General features: G+C 42.6%; 1 protein-coding gene across 1 annotated transcript in view; it reads left to right on the top strand.

Annotated features, from left to right (window-relative positions):
• GRM1 (glutamate metabotropic receptor 1) overlaps window positions 1-17,376 on the top strand; it is a 264,393-nt gene that overhangs the window by 164,447 nt on the left and 82,570 nt on the right. Inside the window, exon 4 of the mRNA XM_054024486.1 lies at window positions 13,906-14,141. Within this exon, the coding sequence (XP_053880461.1) occupies window positions 13,906-14,141 (236 nt within the window). The remainder of the gene's footprint in view (window positions 1-13,905; window positions 14,142-17,376) is intronic.

Here is a 17,376-nt window from a genome sequence, read left to right as displayed (position 1 = left end):
GCTACATTTATATAGCTAGTGAAGGAATTCCTGTACAGTGTGCGTGGAGACTTAGTTTTCAAACTTGCTCATTTAAATAGCTGGGTCAAAATCCTTGCACACTCATGTACCTAGACATAGAAGATGTGAAGAAATACCAATTTCTGCAAGTAAATGCAAAACTTAGGATATCCTGTTGAGACATCCATGTTTGAAAATTGGTTTCCCCGCCTTCAAAAAGGAGATTTCTAAAACTCACTGTCAGTATCAGTTCTAGTTCTTTGTTAAATCTTCTCTTATAAGAGGGTTGAGCTAGAGGCTGACTCTCTCTTTCTGAGAATCGCATTAGAAATATAAACATTAAAGGAAAATTCTGGGCCCATCTGTGATAGCCAACATTTAGGAAAACTAAAACATTTAGGCTAGCTCCTCCCAAGCTGTGCAGGGCTCAGTGCAGCGGAACAGGAGCGGTGGAAAAGTGAGTTCAAGCTATTTCCTTGATCCTGTGGGTCACTAGAAGCCAAAATAAGGAAAAGCACAGAGCATACTGCATCAATCCTTTACGAAATGTAGCATACTCGCACCCAGGCATCCAGCTAGCTCTGCTGATTGGCACAGAGGAGATGGAGCCCTGTCTCCACCTACTTACTTCCTGTGCCTGTCTGCCCACTCCCTGGCTCTCAGTGGGAAGTCTGAGGTGCACGGCTCTGTTCTCATCCCTTCACACCTGGATCCAAGATCTGGGTCAATCTTATGTGGAGAATGGAGGGGCCTTATTCTCTCTTTTCCCTTGCATGGCCATGGAGGACCAACACACAGTCTAGTCCCTTAGTTTTATATATTCATGGATGGAATTCTCAGCTGGGATGCCACTTGGTTTATCTTCCTAAAAAGGTTCTATATCTATGCTGTAAGCTCTCTGAGGTGGGGACTCTCTCTTTTTCTCTGTATGTACATTGCCTAGCATAATCGGGCCACAATCACAGTTCAGCTGTTACCCCCAGCAGATAAACAACAATAAGTTTAACAAAGATTTCCCCGGAACTGATACAGAGTTAAAGAACATGGATGTCTTAAAACATCGAAATCTTATAGCTGGGGGCACAAATCAGTCCTTGATGATCTGACTGTGTTAGGATTTGGATTTCATATTTATTTGTCTGTTTGAAAATGGACCTTCTCCCTACCCTGCCTCCCCCACATTTTGTTTAGAAAAGAAGTGACACATTCACAAAGCTTCATAATGTTGTACATTTCTAATATATAGAATTAGGATTCCATTCTCTCATCAAGCATCAGCGTAGGAAGCAGTATATACCTTTGAAAATCAGCTATTGCCCATGAGAATGTGTGTGTGGTAGCTGATTTTCCAGGGTATGCACCAGTGTGCACCTTTGAGAATGGTTAAAACCTCACTACATGAGTATAGCAGCCACACTTACAAAAAACTGTTGATGCAAATAGTATCAAGAATCTTCACAATAAAGACCCCCAAATAACATATTGATATGATAGACAGTTAACTTATATTATGTAAATAATATGCAAATATATGCACTGCATATGGTAAATAAAACCTTCCTAAATGCACATTTACAAAACAGACAATCCATCATGGTCCATGAGATTACCATCTGCATTTTTAAACGAGCATTCCAAAAACTCTGCAAAGTCAAATCAGTGTCATTTACTTTGTGTGAAACACAATGATCTACCATTTATCGTTCTACTGTAGATTCCTTTCACAGTACCATTCATTCAAAACTTACTTACTATATATTGGGACTGCTTCACCAACTACTGAATTACTTGCTTTAGCATGAAACACAAGTAACTAGTTCCCTGGTATTGCTGTGTGCTGCTAACAGTTAAGGACAGGAAGTGAAGAATTCCGTATATAATTGAAACTAAAGGGGAAATTTTAGGGTGGCAGAATCTTGCCTGGATTGGAATTTTACCAGTATGCAAACTTTAACTCTGGCAGAAAGTGCCATGGGATTTTTAATTACCACAAGTTTTTTGTGTTGTTTTAATGTTGTTGGATCTCTACATCTTATTCAAAAGACAGCACCACCAGCAGCACGTTGCACCAACCCCATGCTTGATGCTGAGCCAGAGGGAGGAGTGTTACCTACTCAATTATATACACCACTTCAATACAAATACTGATCGGGTTTGAACCGCCTTAATTTTTGAGATATGTCAAGATTACAGATTTAGGTGGGATGGGTGCAATGTATGAATAATGTTTAGTGTCTAAAATAAGCTGACAATTGCACAGTTGGACACCAACTCTTTAATTGCTCTCATTGTGCCTGGCCTTGGGCGAGGGGTTTTAGGACACCAGAGTGTTAATTTCCCACTTACATTTAACTGTTTTCTGGGAAGGTGGCTCAGTGGTCTTCTGTCTAATGCTTCTGCCTGAAACCCTCAATGTAACGCTTCTTGATGCTTTTAGCATTCAGGCAGCAGTCCCGTTTACCCTTTTAGCCCGTCAGTTGGCAAATGATTTTCCTACTTCCCCATTCTAATTTTTCTGGGGGTAGAAATCAGACCGTAAAGCAGTTCCCACCAAATCCAAGGTTGTGGCATGGCAATGTACAGCCTTTGAGCCTGATCCTGCCAGCACTTAGGCACGTGCTTCACTTTATGAACTTGAGCAATCCCCCTGAGTTTAATGAAACTGATCACATGTAAAGTTAAACATGCGCCTAAGTGTTTGGAGATGCAGGGCCTTTATGTGTAACCTGACTGAAGAAGGAAGGGGATCTTCCATGTAAATGGAGGCTGTATTTTCAGGCTTGATCCAATGTGTATTGAATTTAATTGGAGTCTTTCAACTGACTTCAGTGGCCATTAAATTAGATCCTCAATGCATACACAGAAGAGGGAAAAAGTTACTTTGCCAATTCCTGGTTCCTGAATGCTTGACAACATCTGCATTCTCTTAGCATAGTGTTTTGTATGGTGTGTATGCTACGTGAATATATAATATCCACATTACTGCTTTTGGTAGAATTTATCCCCCTCTTTATTGTTGCCAGTGCTGCCTTTCATCCTTGCTCAGAAATGAGCTAATGTTTTGCCTCTAGAATATACCAGGCTAAGCAAAATGACAAGTACTTCAAAAAAAAAAAAAAAAAAAATCCAGGAGAGGATGCCCTGACCTCTCAATGACAGTTTTGTTTTCCTCTTATGGAATTTACTCTGGGCCAGGTTCTGTCACCTTTAATCATGTAATCATGTTGAGTAGCAGCAGACTACACTGGCTGCAGTGGAACTGCTTGTGAAATAAGACTACCTGAGGCACTTGCACTTGCTTGGTTAGCCCGATAAACTAAGCTTGGGTTTGAAGTGCAACAAGTTGTGCCAAAATACCACAAGAGAGGCTGTTGTAGTAGTATTTCCACCTGCCGAGACAGGAATCTATCTGAAGTTTTTATACTGAGCCAATATCTGAGTACCCGAGGAAGTACCAGAAGTCCATAAGAGATTCCATTTATTATGAGATATACAGACATGCGTTAGACTCAAGAAGTTCAGTTAGTTTGAATAAGCACCTGGAATACTGGGCGTTTATCTGACTTGAACGCCGAATGCTTTAAGATTCACACGTCACTACTAGGATATCTGTTGCTTTGAAACACTTTTTCTGGCTAATGATTGGTAGCTTTCTGTCAGGAGACTTTCATGCAAGTTGACTTTCAGATTAAAATGTCAAAATATCCCTGAGTACACTTGTTTTCATTTAAAAACAAAAATAAATGAAAGTGAAAAGAAAATCCCATGTTTAAATCATTTAGAAGTTAAACATAACTAGCAAAGCAGTGATGAGAAGGGTGTTCAGAAACATGCTTTGAGGGGGTGGAAGGCAAATACTTAGTTTGTATGAAAGTGCTTTGGTTGTATGGAAAGGAGAGAAAAGCAAGAATGTATAATATGGATTCATAACAATATGTAGCAAAAAAGCATTATTCTTTATAGGCACCTTTGCTAGAATTTAAAAATACAAAGCAAGATTCATTTCTTTAGCCCGTATAAAGGAGTTTTTTCCTAATCAGTTTCAACACTTAGCATCTTCTATTTTAGTACTGTGAAATAAAAAACAAAAATTAAATTAACATCAATATAAATATTTTAACCACAATACAAATATACAGTTAATTGGCTAATCCAAAAATATTTGACACAGCTGCCAGTGGGCAAGTGTCCAACCCTGCAAACATGAAAGCCTATGAATCAGCTCCCTTCTACAGCCCCAGTCCATGAAGTCAGTGGAGCTTTGTGTGGGTACAAGGATCCATCCATGCATATAAGGCTGAAGGACTGGAATCTGTCTCATTTACCTTATCTTTAAAATGGCAATATTAATACCTTCCTATGGAAAAGCACCATGTATCTTTCATGTATTCTTAATCAATCTCCTGTTTCTTTCTTTCTTTGTTTGCTTGGAAAAAAGCATCTTGAATGTTAATGCACTGAGAATTGCACTGGGGAGTGGAGCAGAGCACAGCGTAAGAGTTAAGGTCTTGAAGAGGATGAAAATAGAATGCTTGATTGCTGGTTGTCTCATCAATCCATACAAAAAACAGCTGACAGTATGTTCTTGTTTGGAAAAAAAATAGGAAATTGGAAATCCATTTTATTTCTCCGTATGTTGGAATCATGGGAATATATGTGCCATGTTAAAGTCTGGGTTTCAAAAAATACAACAGATTCAGGTGTTGCTATTTAAACTACAGTTCAGAAATTCCTAGTGTAACACACCATTGAGATAATAAATCTAAACAGAAAAAAACCTTCTGATTTTCCTTTCCCTAAATCAATCCGTGTTGATAAGTATTACCAGCTTAGAGAGAGGTAACTTTGGGGTATTTCCTATTTGATCTGATTTTTTTGTGTCTGTGTGGCTATCACCCCTGCATTTGCATTTAGCAGCATGAGGGTTTCAGCAACTAAATTGGGACAGAGACGAAGAGCATCTTGCAGAGAACTGGCAACCACTTTGATTGTGACAAACAACATGAAACAGTAATGAAAACAGTTGGTTGTCTCTTTTTTCTGACAGTGAGCAAACGCTGCTCCTAGTTCCACACCCACACATATGTCCCCTTCTAGCTGCTTTTCTGCATTCACACTTTAAAGGCCTCCATACAGCAGCAGCTACCAGACTCATCTCAAGACTACAACACTGCACAATAAACACGATCCGACGGTAACTGTAATGGGCAATACAGTTAGTGGATATGTTGCCACCTTGTGGCATCCATAATCAATGCCAATCTTTCATGTATGTATGTAGTATAGTTGTAGCCATGTCAGTCCCAGGATATCAGAGAGACAAGGTGGGGTGAGTTAATATCTTTTATTGGACCATCTTCTGTTGGTGAGAGACAAGTTTCAAGCCACACAGAGCTCTTCTTCAGGTCTGGGAAACTTCATTGCACCAAACTTGTGGAAGGCCCTTTGTGATCCTGTTTTTTTCACATTAAAAAATCATTTAGACTGGGATTTTCAAAGGGAGTTGGGCACCTAACTCCCTTAGGCCGCTTTGAAAATCATAGCCTTAACATTTTTCCTGGAAAGGGGACCCACTACTGCCTAGCCAAGAATGGATTAATTAGTGTTTTCTCTATTAGAGCTCCAACACCATGAAACACCCTGCTTTAGCCAACAACTCAATGACCTAATAAAATGCTCAGGACCCCCTTTGAAGCACATCTATGTGTAATCTCTTGGCCCTGACTCTGCAGTCAGATCCACACACAGGTAAATGCACAGAGCTACATTAAGACCTTGCCTACACTTGCAGCAGCGTATAGGGTACGTGCAGCTACCTGCTGCAGTGAAAGGCTCCAGCAGCGGGGAGCTGCTGAAGTCTCTGTGCACTGCCTCCCCCTGCCGGCTGCCGGAGTCTTTTTTTTCCTGCAGCAAGGAAAGGCTCTGGCAGTTCCCTGTAGCAGGGAAGCCTGCAGCAGCAGCGAGACAGCAGGACTCTACACTGCTAAACATAGTAGTGCAAACATGGGAGCCACTGCTTTAAGGTGTTGAGGGCTGTGAAGGGTACATACCATAGGGTTCAGGTGTGTTTGGGCACTCTACTCTACTTGACTGAGCCATGTCTTGCTGTTTACACCGTTATTTATACCCATGCTAACTGGGCATGCAGTGTCTGTACTGTACACACCACTATAAATGTAGAGCTACTCAAATGTGCCCACACGAATTCAATAGCAGGATTGGGGCCTTAGCTTGTAGGTGTACAGCTGCCCTCCCTGGGATGCAAACATCCCTGCCCAAGTGTTTCAGTTTGTGATCGACTTGCACACTCCATGTTCCTCCTTTCCTTAGATCTTTCCGTGGTTAATAAAACATCTCAAGAGGTAGAGAGGTTAATGTTTGCCACTATAACATTGATCACACTCAAGTATCAGAGGGGTAGCCGTGTTAGTCTGAATCTGTAAAAAGCAACAGAGGGTCCTGTGGCACCTTTGAGACTAACACGGCTACCCCAGTACTTCTGTTAGTCTCAAAGGTGCCACAGGACCCTCTGTTGCTTTTTATTGATCACACTGTGTGTTCTATCCCTTTCCCCTACCCTTTGTCTTGTCTATTTAGATTATAACTCTTTGGGACAGGGGCCATCTGCTCCTCTTTGCTTGTTCAGTGCTTTGCACAATGGGGCCCTGAGCGTCAGTGGTCCCTAGGCACTTCTGTTAAAAATGTGATTAATAATAATAAGATGGGTGTGTGCGTGGTGCCAGCATTCCTGTGCTCCATGTACACGATTACCTGGTGCCCGTGATGTCTGTGGTCCAGAATCATTAGAAGCGTTGCTCCTTTGCAGTGGTCTCTAGTGTCCAACATAAACAGTAGGATGGCAGGGACCATAATACAATAGCCCTTCCCACCCTAACTGCCTTCCTTGCAGTTTGACCACATTTTAAAAGTGAAATGCTAGGACACTAGCACAGGGTTGGGAGGAGAACGTAGGGGAGGTTTTTACAGAGGCCACTCTTCCGCCACCCTCCCCTTTTCAAAATGAAAAACTGGGACATATTACAATAAAGGGAAGGATGGGGAGAAAACAATATTTTCCCGTCTTCTTCCTGTACCATTTTCCCCCCAATTATTGCTGCTTCTCAATCCCCCTAGCCCTCCCAACTTTCTCTTACCTTCCTATACATCCTTACTGTCTTCCATTCATAGCCTCCACCCATACTCAACCCTTTCAAATACCTCACCTCCACCCAGGTTCAGAGCTCCCTAGACTTCCTCCAACCCCACCCCTTCTTGCCCAGAAATTTCCTCCTACCTGACACATAGGCGCCAACTCCATGGGTGCTCCGGGGAAAAATTGGTGGGTGCTCTGCATCCACCGACAGCTCCCCGTCCCGCCCCAGCTCACCTCCGCTCCGCCTCCTCCCCTGAGCGTGCTGCGGCTCTGCTTCTCCCCACTCTCTCCCAGCACTTCCTGCCGCGAAACAGCTGATTCTCAGTGGCAAGCACTGGGAGGGAGGGGGGAAGAGGGAGAACACGACCTGCTTGGGGAAGAGGCGGGGCCAGGGAGGGGATTTGGGGAAGGGGTCCAATAGGGGCAGGGAGGAGCGGAGTTGGGGTGGGGACCTTGGGGAAGGGTTTGGGATGGGGGTGGGGCAGGAGGAGACGGGGCGGGGCTGGGGACAAGCACCCACCGGCACCTGGAAAAGTTGGCGCCTATGACCTGACACCTCTAGATTCAGAACTCTGGTCCCCAGGCTAAGAACACCACTCCTATTGCTTCACCATCCCACACTTCAGAGCCTTCACCTTGGCTCCGAAATCATGCCTCCTCTCATCCAACCTGCTCCAAACCCCTCCTGCACCTAACAGATTTAGCAAGGCTCAAAATCCCCACCCAAACCCACAGGCTCAGAGCTTTCTCCCTACCCCTAGAGATCCCAGCCTCACTTCAGAACCTCCTCTTCCTGCCACTAGAAACATCCTCTGAAGGCTCAGAACCATTCTCTCCCTTCTTAAGACTGCCCCTCCCCCAACCACATTCTCTTATACACTTCTTGATGAGCCCGGAGAAGGGTGAGCATTGGCATTCAGCAATAAAGAGGGACTGGCAACAGGGAGCCCCCTATTGATCTGGACTGGCCCTGCAGAGTCCCATGTTCCGTACTCGGCACCTGCTGTTACTATTGTTTGCAGGAACTCCAGGTGGCAATAGAACAAGCTTTAGCGTTGCCACAGTTCCCCACAAGGCTGGCCTTACCACGAGGCGAACTGAGGTGGCCGCCTCAGGCACCAGACTGTGGGTGTGTGCCACTAGGACCCAGAGTGTAGAAAATTGTGTCTGCTGCTAGTGCATATGTATTCTCTCTGCTCTAGATGCACAGAGATGGTGGAGTGCTGTGCTGGAGGAAGGAGGGCACAAGAGACAGAACAGGCAGGCAGGAGAAAAGGTGAGAGGGAATAACAGAAAGCAGCAGGAGAGAGATGAGGAGAAGCCTCTTATGTACCTCTCTAGCACCCCCAGGAGCCTGGACTGATTAACACCAGCTTCTCAGGGAGCTTCCCATTTCCTGCTGCTTCCCTGAACCCACTTGAGGAGAACAGGCAGTCAACTGAAGTAGTAGGAGCCAATTAGGCTCTTAAGACGCTAATATCTTCCCTCATTCAGGCCCTGCTACTAGCCTCCTTATCTGTTCCCTTCAATTGAGTGTTGAGAGCCACTATAGCTGGCACAGAACAGCAGTCATGAATGAAAGAAGAAAACGCCCCTCTGGGGCAGCATTCAGAAAAAGAAAGAAAGCAAAGGAAACTTTTCTATCTAAGCAGGAAGGAGCTCTCTTAAGATACATAGGCACAAATGTTCACAGTGAGCCTTCCAGCCCCAGTGAGGATGTGAGTGGTGAGGAGATGCCTGATCTTCCAGTTAGTCAGAGTGCAGGTGACCTGGCAGCTACTGCAACATCCATATCTCCATCTCAAATGGATGTAACTATGCACATTCCTGAAGAAAAGTGTAGATCAGAGAAGAGTGTGGTGGAGGCGCAAGAAACAGCTGCTGCGGAGTTTAGTTCCTTAAGTCTAGATGATCCAGGACTGTGGACCCACTTGAGCAGTAGCCTGAGGGACTTCCTTGTACTGCATGGGCCACAGCAAGTGAAAAACTTCATGTTCCCCAAAGACAATGAAAATAATAGTTTCCATCCAACACATTATTGGCGTGAAATCCCCAATGGTGACAAAGTGGAGAGGCCATGGCTTATGTACTCAAAAACCCAGAATGCTGCATACTGTTTTTGTTGCAAACTCTTCCAGTCTAATGTTTCAGCCACATTGGGTTCTACAGGAACAAAGGACTGGAAAAATCTGGCTAGAAATCTGGCATGCCATGAGAAGGCATCAAATCACCAGAGAGCATTCCATAGGTGGAAAGAGCTTGAGATGAGACTAAAGTTTAAAGGTCACCATAGATGATCAGCATCAAGAGAAGATTGAATCAGAGTCTCTTTACTGGCAAAATGTTCTGAAAAGGCTCATTGCTGTTGTGAGAATGCTTACTACCCAAAACCTAGCACTGCGTGGTACTTCAGATTAGCTGTATATGCCAAACAATGGAAACTTCCTTAAAATTGTGGAGCTGACGTCTGAGTTTGATGTACTCCAGGAGCATCTAAGAAGAGTCACCACCCAAGAAATGACAGGACTCTTTGTCACTTTTTACAGATCCAGACTAACACGGCTACCCCTCTGATACTTGACACCCAAGAAATGTACTCACACCACTACCTTGGAAAAACAATTCAAAATGAGATCATGCAGTTACTGACAACAAAAGTCAAACAGAAGATTGTGGCAGATCTGAAGTCAGCAAGCTATTTCTCTGTTATTCTGGACTGCACACCAGACTTCAGCCATATGGAACAAATTACTTTAATGGCGCATTTTGTAACAACAACAGAACCTAGAGAAAATGTCCCTGCAATGGTGACTATCAGAGAGCATTTTCTAGAATTTATTGACATTGATGATACTACAGGAGCTGGTATGACAAATGTGCTTCTTAAAAAGCTGGAAGATATGGGAATTGTGATAGCTGACATGAGAGGTCAGGGCTACGATAATGGTGCCAACATGAGAGGAAAGAACAGATAAGTGCAGACACAGATCTAAGAGTTAAACCCTTGAGCTTTTTTTGTCCCATGCAGTTCTCATTCATTGAATGTGGTGGTCAGTGATGCAGCATCAGCTTCTATTGAGGCTGCTGAATTTTTTAATGTAATTCAAAGCAGCTATGTATTTTTCTCTGCATCAACTCACCGGTGGCAAGTTTTGAAGCAACATCTGGGAACATCTTCTCTGACACTGAAACCACTGAGGGCCACACGATGGGAAAGTCAAGTGGAGGCGATAAAACCTACCAAACACCAAATTGGGACGATAGATGATGCCATGGTTGGCATTATGGAGGATAATGCTATGACAAGAACTGTTCATTGGAGAACAGTGGCAGAGGGAAATGGAATCACCGGAAACATACCTAATTTCAAATTTCTGTGTGGCTTAGTGTTGTGGCATGACATACTGTTTGAAATAAATGTTGTAAGCAAGAGACTCCAAGGTATTGACCTTGATATATCTGGAGCAATGGAACAACTGGACAAAGCAAAGTCATACCTACAATCTTACCGGTCAGATGAGGGATTTCAAAACTTTCTGAAGAGTGCACAGAAGTTGGCAAAGGAACTTCACACTGAAGCTATTTTCCCACCCATTCAAGAATACAAGAGTCACCGAAGAAGAAGACATTTTGATTACGAGGCACAGGATAATCCCATAAGAGACCCCAAACAACAATTCAAAGTTGAATTCTTTAACCAGGTGCTAGATTGTGCAATACTGTCAGTTGAAGAACGTTTCATGAAGCTCAAGGAACACAGAAGTATATTTGGGATGTTGTATGATATTCCAAAACTGCTCAGTATACCTGAAGAAGACCTACACCAGCAATGCAGGGCACTAGAGACAGTGTTGACACATGATGACATGCACGATATTGATGCAAGTGATTTAGGTGATGAACTGAAAGCCCTTTCAAGATACATTTCATAAGGATCAACTTCAAAGGCTGTTCTGGAATATATGTGCACAAATAAGATGATCACCCTCTTTCCAAATGCTTTTGTTGCTCTGTGCATACTTCTAACACTTCCTGTAACAGTTGCCAGTGGAGAAGGCAGCTTCTCTAATCTGAAGTTAATAAAAACACATCTATGCTCCACAATGACACAGGAGATGTTGGTCGGCCTTGCAACCATCTCAATAGAGCATGAACTGGCCCAGACTGTGGACCTTCAGGAAGCAGTGCAAATCTTTGCAACCAAGAAGGCACGGAAAGCACCACTTTGATTATTCAAACAGATAAAAATGCCAGTGTTTACTATGCAGACAAGAAAAGTTACATTTGCTGTTCAGGCATTTGAAAGTTAAATGTTACTTAAAAATTTTGAAATAGCATTTTAAGTTGTTAGTTCTCCTTTATTGGGGTAGATAGCAGAGCAGTACCATGAGAGGAGTAGAACAGGAAGAAGGCAGAATTGAGACCTTTCAAAGTTTTGGCCAAAGCGAGGGAGCATGGGGGCGTCATTTGAGCTCCCCGCCTCAGGTGCCAAAATATTGTGGGGCAGCCCTGATTCCCCAGGTGGTAGCCTGGAACCCAGCTCCTAACAGAGCAGCCAAGGATTCCTCTTCTCCCACTGACATTCCTGAAAGCAGGATTGGGCTCCCAAATTATCACAAGAATGGTTGCTATCAAAGCTTTGCTTGATGACAGCATATTCCTGCAAATTTAGCTGACGTCTGGTTTCAGGTAGATTTAAATACATGGGGAATTTGAGGAGTAACAAGTCTTTGCTGGGCTAGAAGACACCACAGAAACATTAGACAGTCAACATTTCAAATCAAGGTAGCTCTTCCATTACCTATAACTCAAAGAATTTGACACACTGTCCTTTGCTTTCAGAGTGGAAGTGGCAACATTTTCCAAGCCAAAGTTATATATAAATCTTTGTAAAGTTCTAAGTGACTTAATTTAATAAATCCTTTTGACTCCATAATTATCCTACTTGACTCTACCGTTTGTTGAAAACCACAAACGTTGTGACACATAATGAAGTAATTGTGCAACTAGGATGCTGCAGGAGTGACTTTTTGTTTGTTTTCCTACTTTAAAAAAACAAACTTTGGACCTCTCACTGTTTTTATAGGGCTAGATTGGTATTTGCATTATATGGACTATAAAAACCTCCTCCCACCCCCTTACACCTGTGCATGTGCTACTCAGTCCTTGGGTATAGGTGCTGAGGAGTAAGTGGGCACTGTGCCAGGGCTTTGGAGCTGTGCTCCGGCTCTGCTCCAGCTCCAGGCAAAAAAACCTGCAGCTCCACTGCTCCGGAGCTGCTTCACGCTCCAGCTCTGGGCTCTGCTCCAAAGCCCTGCACTGTGCACCCAGTTATTCCCCCAAGCAATCGGCTAAGGGGGGTGGGGGTGAGGAGAGAATAGGAAGAGCCCTGGTTTCCTCCCCTCTCCAGAACTGCACAGCTGACATATTGCAGGGGGTATCATAGAGGTGTATGGGGCCACAGAAAGAGGAACTCCTGCTTTAAAATGTGTATCTCTGGTCAGTCTAAACACTCCACCTTGCTCAGGGCTCTGTGTAAGGTATAGTCTACTCCTTAGAATGGAGCCCATGTAAATGTATCTGTTGGGAGTTCTGCATAATCAGTGCAGATTCAGACTGGAAGGAGCCTATATTTTGGTGGCTATAGGCCAGATGTTCTTTTCTTAGTGGTCAGTCACATTGATTTTGTTGATCTCCTTGCTGCTGTTGCTGAAGCAAACAGATTAAATTCTTTCAGTGGCAGAGTGCTGCTGTTGTCATTCCAGATGGATGCAGCTAGTTCTTTAGATGTCAAAATAATCTATTTCTCTGGAGACATGACCATGCACATTAAAATTAAAGTGGGCTGACTTACATTTGCGCTTAAATTAAACCTAAGTACCCGTGTTCTAAGGGGAGTCAAAGAAGAATGGGAGGATGCAGCTAAATCAGTGAACTTGGAGTTAGTGAACTAACTTAAAAATCAGATGCTAAGCCAAGTGACCTCATTCAAAACCATTAAATTGACTCTTCATCAAGTAATACGGTCAGGGAAATATATATTTTTTCTCCTCGGGGTTTTAGGATTGTCTTTATTTTTAGCACTGTCAGTTTGGATTGACAGTAAAAATAAATAAAAGCCATTTGTTTGTAAGAAAACCATGTTTTCATAGATTTCCAGAAGGAGCAAAAACAGTGTGTGGCTTTCTTTTCAATTGATTCAGTTTTCCTATGCATTCTTCCTCCCCACTCTCTCTTCCACCCTGACGCATTTCTCAGTTTATGTTTGATTTGAATTATTCTGCTAGCTTCCAGAGCCATGATTGCTGAGATCACAGCTATGTAGTGCTAAAGTCCCAGGGCTTTGAAAAATCATTATTATTCCATTGAGTTTAGACCCTTACAGGATAGAATTGAGCAATGCAGTATTCTCTCAATCACAAAAAATATAGCATCCCATGTCCGAAGCATACCTAGACTATTTCAAGTGGGACAAAGAAATCTGTTTGAAGATAAATATCTCCCTTTAATTCCAAATGAGTTAACCAGCCCTCAGTCTGGCAATAGTTAGACATTGCTAACCAGAGCAGTCACCTTAATTTTTCCAATTAGCTTTTCACTTCTATGCCTACATTTTTGACTCACTTGGAATGGGCTTTAGATATCTCCTTGACAGTATCTTTTCAAGCATGTCAGCTTGGTTTTGTCTAGGTGCTCTTTCACACCAGATTCCTGTATCTCTGTAATAATAATTTTTCCTTCCCTCTTTTCAGTGATGGCTGGGCAGACAGAGATGAAGTAATTGAAGGTTATGAACCTGAAGCAAATGGAGGTATCACTATCAAACTGCAATCCCCAGAGGTCTTGTCATTTGATGACTATTTTTTGAAGTTACGCTTGGACACCAACACCCGAAATCCCTGGTTTCCTGAATTCTGGCAGCACAGATTCCAGTGTCGTCTTCCAGGACACCCTCTCGAGAACCCCAACTTTCAAAAGAACTGCACCGGTAAAGAATTCAATATTTTTTTTCATCTGGATTTATTTGGTTTGAGAAACCCATCTCTCCCTGATTTCTTAATGTGAAGTTAGTGCTGGTGAAAAATGCTCAACTCAGGGCTATGAGACCAAAACCCTCACTAACAGATCTGCCATTTGCATTGGCTATGCAAGCTCTCCCACTGCCTGTCAGTGTAACTCTGTCCTCTTGCAAACACACCTGTTTCTTCTGCATCCAACAACGATGCCATTAATGCCAAATGTGATGGAGTTCGTGATATGAATATCTGTCCAATACCAAATCAGTTTGCATAGGCAACTGAATAGACATTGTATGGTAATGTATGCATATAGTTGTAGCTGTGTTGGTCCTAGGATATTAGGAGATAGACAAGGTGAGTGAGGTAATATCTTTTACTGGACCAACTTCTGTTGGTGAGAGAGACAAGCTTTGAAACCACACGGAGCTCTTCTTCAGGTCTGGCAAGGAACTCCCAGCATCACAGCAAAATGCAGGGTGGAACAGATTGTTTAGCATAAGTAGTTAGCACATATTGTAAGGGACCATTCAAGGTAGAGTAGAGTTAACACCTCTGCAGTTTTAGGACAAAAAAGAGGGGGTTAGTGGGTTACAGATTGTTGCAATAAGCCATAAATCCAGTGTGTCTGTTCACTCCATGATTTTTGGTATCTAGCACAGTAATGAATTTGAGCTCCCGGGCTCATCTTTTGAAAGTGTTGTGCAGGTTTCCTTTCAGGTTGAGGACCGATAGATCAGATACAGAATGATCGCTTTGTAAAGAGTGTTCATCCACAAGTAATAGGATGTTTCTGTCTTTGATCATTTTCCTGTGTGATTTCATTTGAGAGCACAGTGATTGTCTGGCTTCACCCATGTAGTTGTTGTTGCGGCATTTAGTGTGCTGGATGAAGTACATGGATGCTACACATGTTGTGCGAGGCATGTGTAGCATCCATGGATCTTGAAAGGGGGTATTGATCATTGTAGCAGTGGAGATATGTCTGCGGGTTTTGCATCTGTTGTTCTGGCAGAGTCTGGTGCCACTTTTAGTTGGTGTGTCCTGGTCTGTGGGGAGTTTGCTTCTCATGATGAACTTGGAGAGGTTGGGGTGTTGTTTGCTGGCCAGAAGTGGGGGTTCAGGAAAGATATTTTTCCTGATGTGGTCCCTAGCAAGTATGGGCTGTAGTTGTTTGATGATGCCCCATATGGGTTCCAGTGTGGGGTGGTAGGGGACAACTAGGTGTATGCAGTCGGGGGGGGTTCATTATTGTATTGAAGCGGGTTCTTTCGGGGTATTTGGGTGGCTTGTTCCATGATGCCATCTACTTCTCCGGTGGAGTGTCCTTATTTGGTGAAGGCGGTTTTAAGTGTACTAAGGTGTATAGTCTAGACTTTCTCCTTGGAGCATATTCTGTGGTATCTGAATGCTTGGCTGTAGATAACAAATTTCTTGATATATTTGAGATGGTTACTGGATGGAGCTATTAAGGTAGGTGCGGTTTTCTGGTATATGGTTGTCTGTACGGTTCCATTTTTGAAGCTGATGTTGGTGTCCAGAAAGTTGATCCAAGTGTGGAGTGTTCCAGAGAGAGTTGTGTGATTGAAACCAGACAATCACTATGCTCTTGAATGAACTCACACAGGAAAACTATAAAAGACAAAAACACACTATCACTTGTGCGGGGAACACTTTTCACAAAATGATCACTCTATATCAATCCTGAAAGGAAACCTGCACAACACTTTCAAAAGACGAGCCTGGGAGCTCACCTTCATTACTCTGCTAGAAACCAAAAATCATGGAGTGAACAGAGACAGAGGATTTATGGCTTATTACAATAATCTGTAACCCACTAACCCCCTCTTTTTGCCCTATGACTGCTGATATGTTAATGGGCCACTCTACCTTGAATAGTTCCTTACAGTATGTGCTAACTACTTATGTAAAACAATCTGTTCCACCTTCCATTTGCTGTGATGCTGGGAGTGCCTTTCCCTTTGTGTGCCTGGGCAGCTTGTCTCTCTTACCAACAGAAGTTGGTCCAATAAAACCTTGTCTCTCATTGTATGGTAATGACTTTTAGACTTTCAACTCCAGGCCTGGCCTGCATTTTAACTGCTGACATCGAGCTTTTTATTTCTAAAACATTTCCATGGCTACCTAGGCATCCCTGCCCCTTGTTTAATAGAATAAGTAAATACAAACACAGTTTAATCAAATGTTAAAATAATGACATATTTTATAGTTGAAAAATCCTTCCACATGAATTCAAGCTTCTTTCTCTTATCTTACTTTTGTGCAATATTGCTAATCTTATTTTATACGTAGGTTTTCCTTCAGCTATCATTTCACTGTATGTATCCAGCTTTCTGTTAGTGCTACGCTGTGTTACTGAAATGAATTTCATAGTTTATTGGCTCAATTGTTTCTATGCATATCAGGTAAAACTTGTTAAAGACACACTTTGTCATTTATAGCCTTTAACTAAGGTATACATTATCTGAGAAGCCTTTAACTTTAAATAACCAAGTCTTCACTGGGTAAATTATTATTCATTATTTGTATTATCATAGTGTCTAGGAGTCTCAGTCATGGACCAGGCCCCCATTGTCCTAACACAGAAAATAAAAGTCTCTGCCCCAAAGATCTTACAGTCTAAGTATAAGACAAAAGACAACAGATGGATACAGACAGACAGGAGAGCACAAAGAAACAGTGACACAGTATTTGTAGCATGACCGGCAGTGGTAAAAGAACATACTTGTATAAGAATTCTTTGTTAATTATTGAGTGAAACCAGTGTTTCTAAAAGTTCTCCAACTCAGTTTGACAGTTGGTTGTGGCTACTTTCTTCCCGAAGATAGCTAGACAGTAACTTTATTTAATCAAAGGTTTTATTATAGGTGGTGAGACAGGACAGTTGTAGTCTTGTTTTATTGCCGATAAAGCTGCAGGATATCTTTAGGCTTTAAAAGAAGAGAGAGATTTAATCAAGTGTTTATCTATGATAAATCATAGGTGTAACTAGTGGAAGAAGCCATTGATTGCCAGATAACAGTCTCAGCTGTCCGTCTTCTATTACACGTTTCTGGATCTGGAAGAAAGCAGCTGCAAATTTCTGGCAACTCATATATGCCAAAATAATTTTTTGTTGGACCTCAAAGATACAATCTCACAAAATAAATTTTAAGACCCACAAGATATCCCATTGATAAATAAAGC

This window comes from Malaclemys terrapin, chromosome 3, assembly GCF_027887155.1.
Source record: "Malaclemys terrapin pileata isolate rMalTer1 chromosome 3, rMalTer1.hap1, whole genome shotgun sequence".
Taxonomy (NCBI): Eukaryota; Metazoa; Chordata; order Testudines; family Emydidae; genus Malaclemys; species Malaclemys terrapin.
The sequence above is the reverse complement of the archived record's forward strand: the minus strand, read 5'-3'. Positions and strand labels throughout refer to the sequence as shown.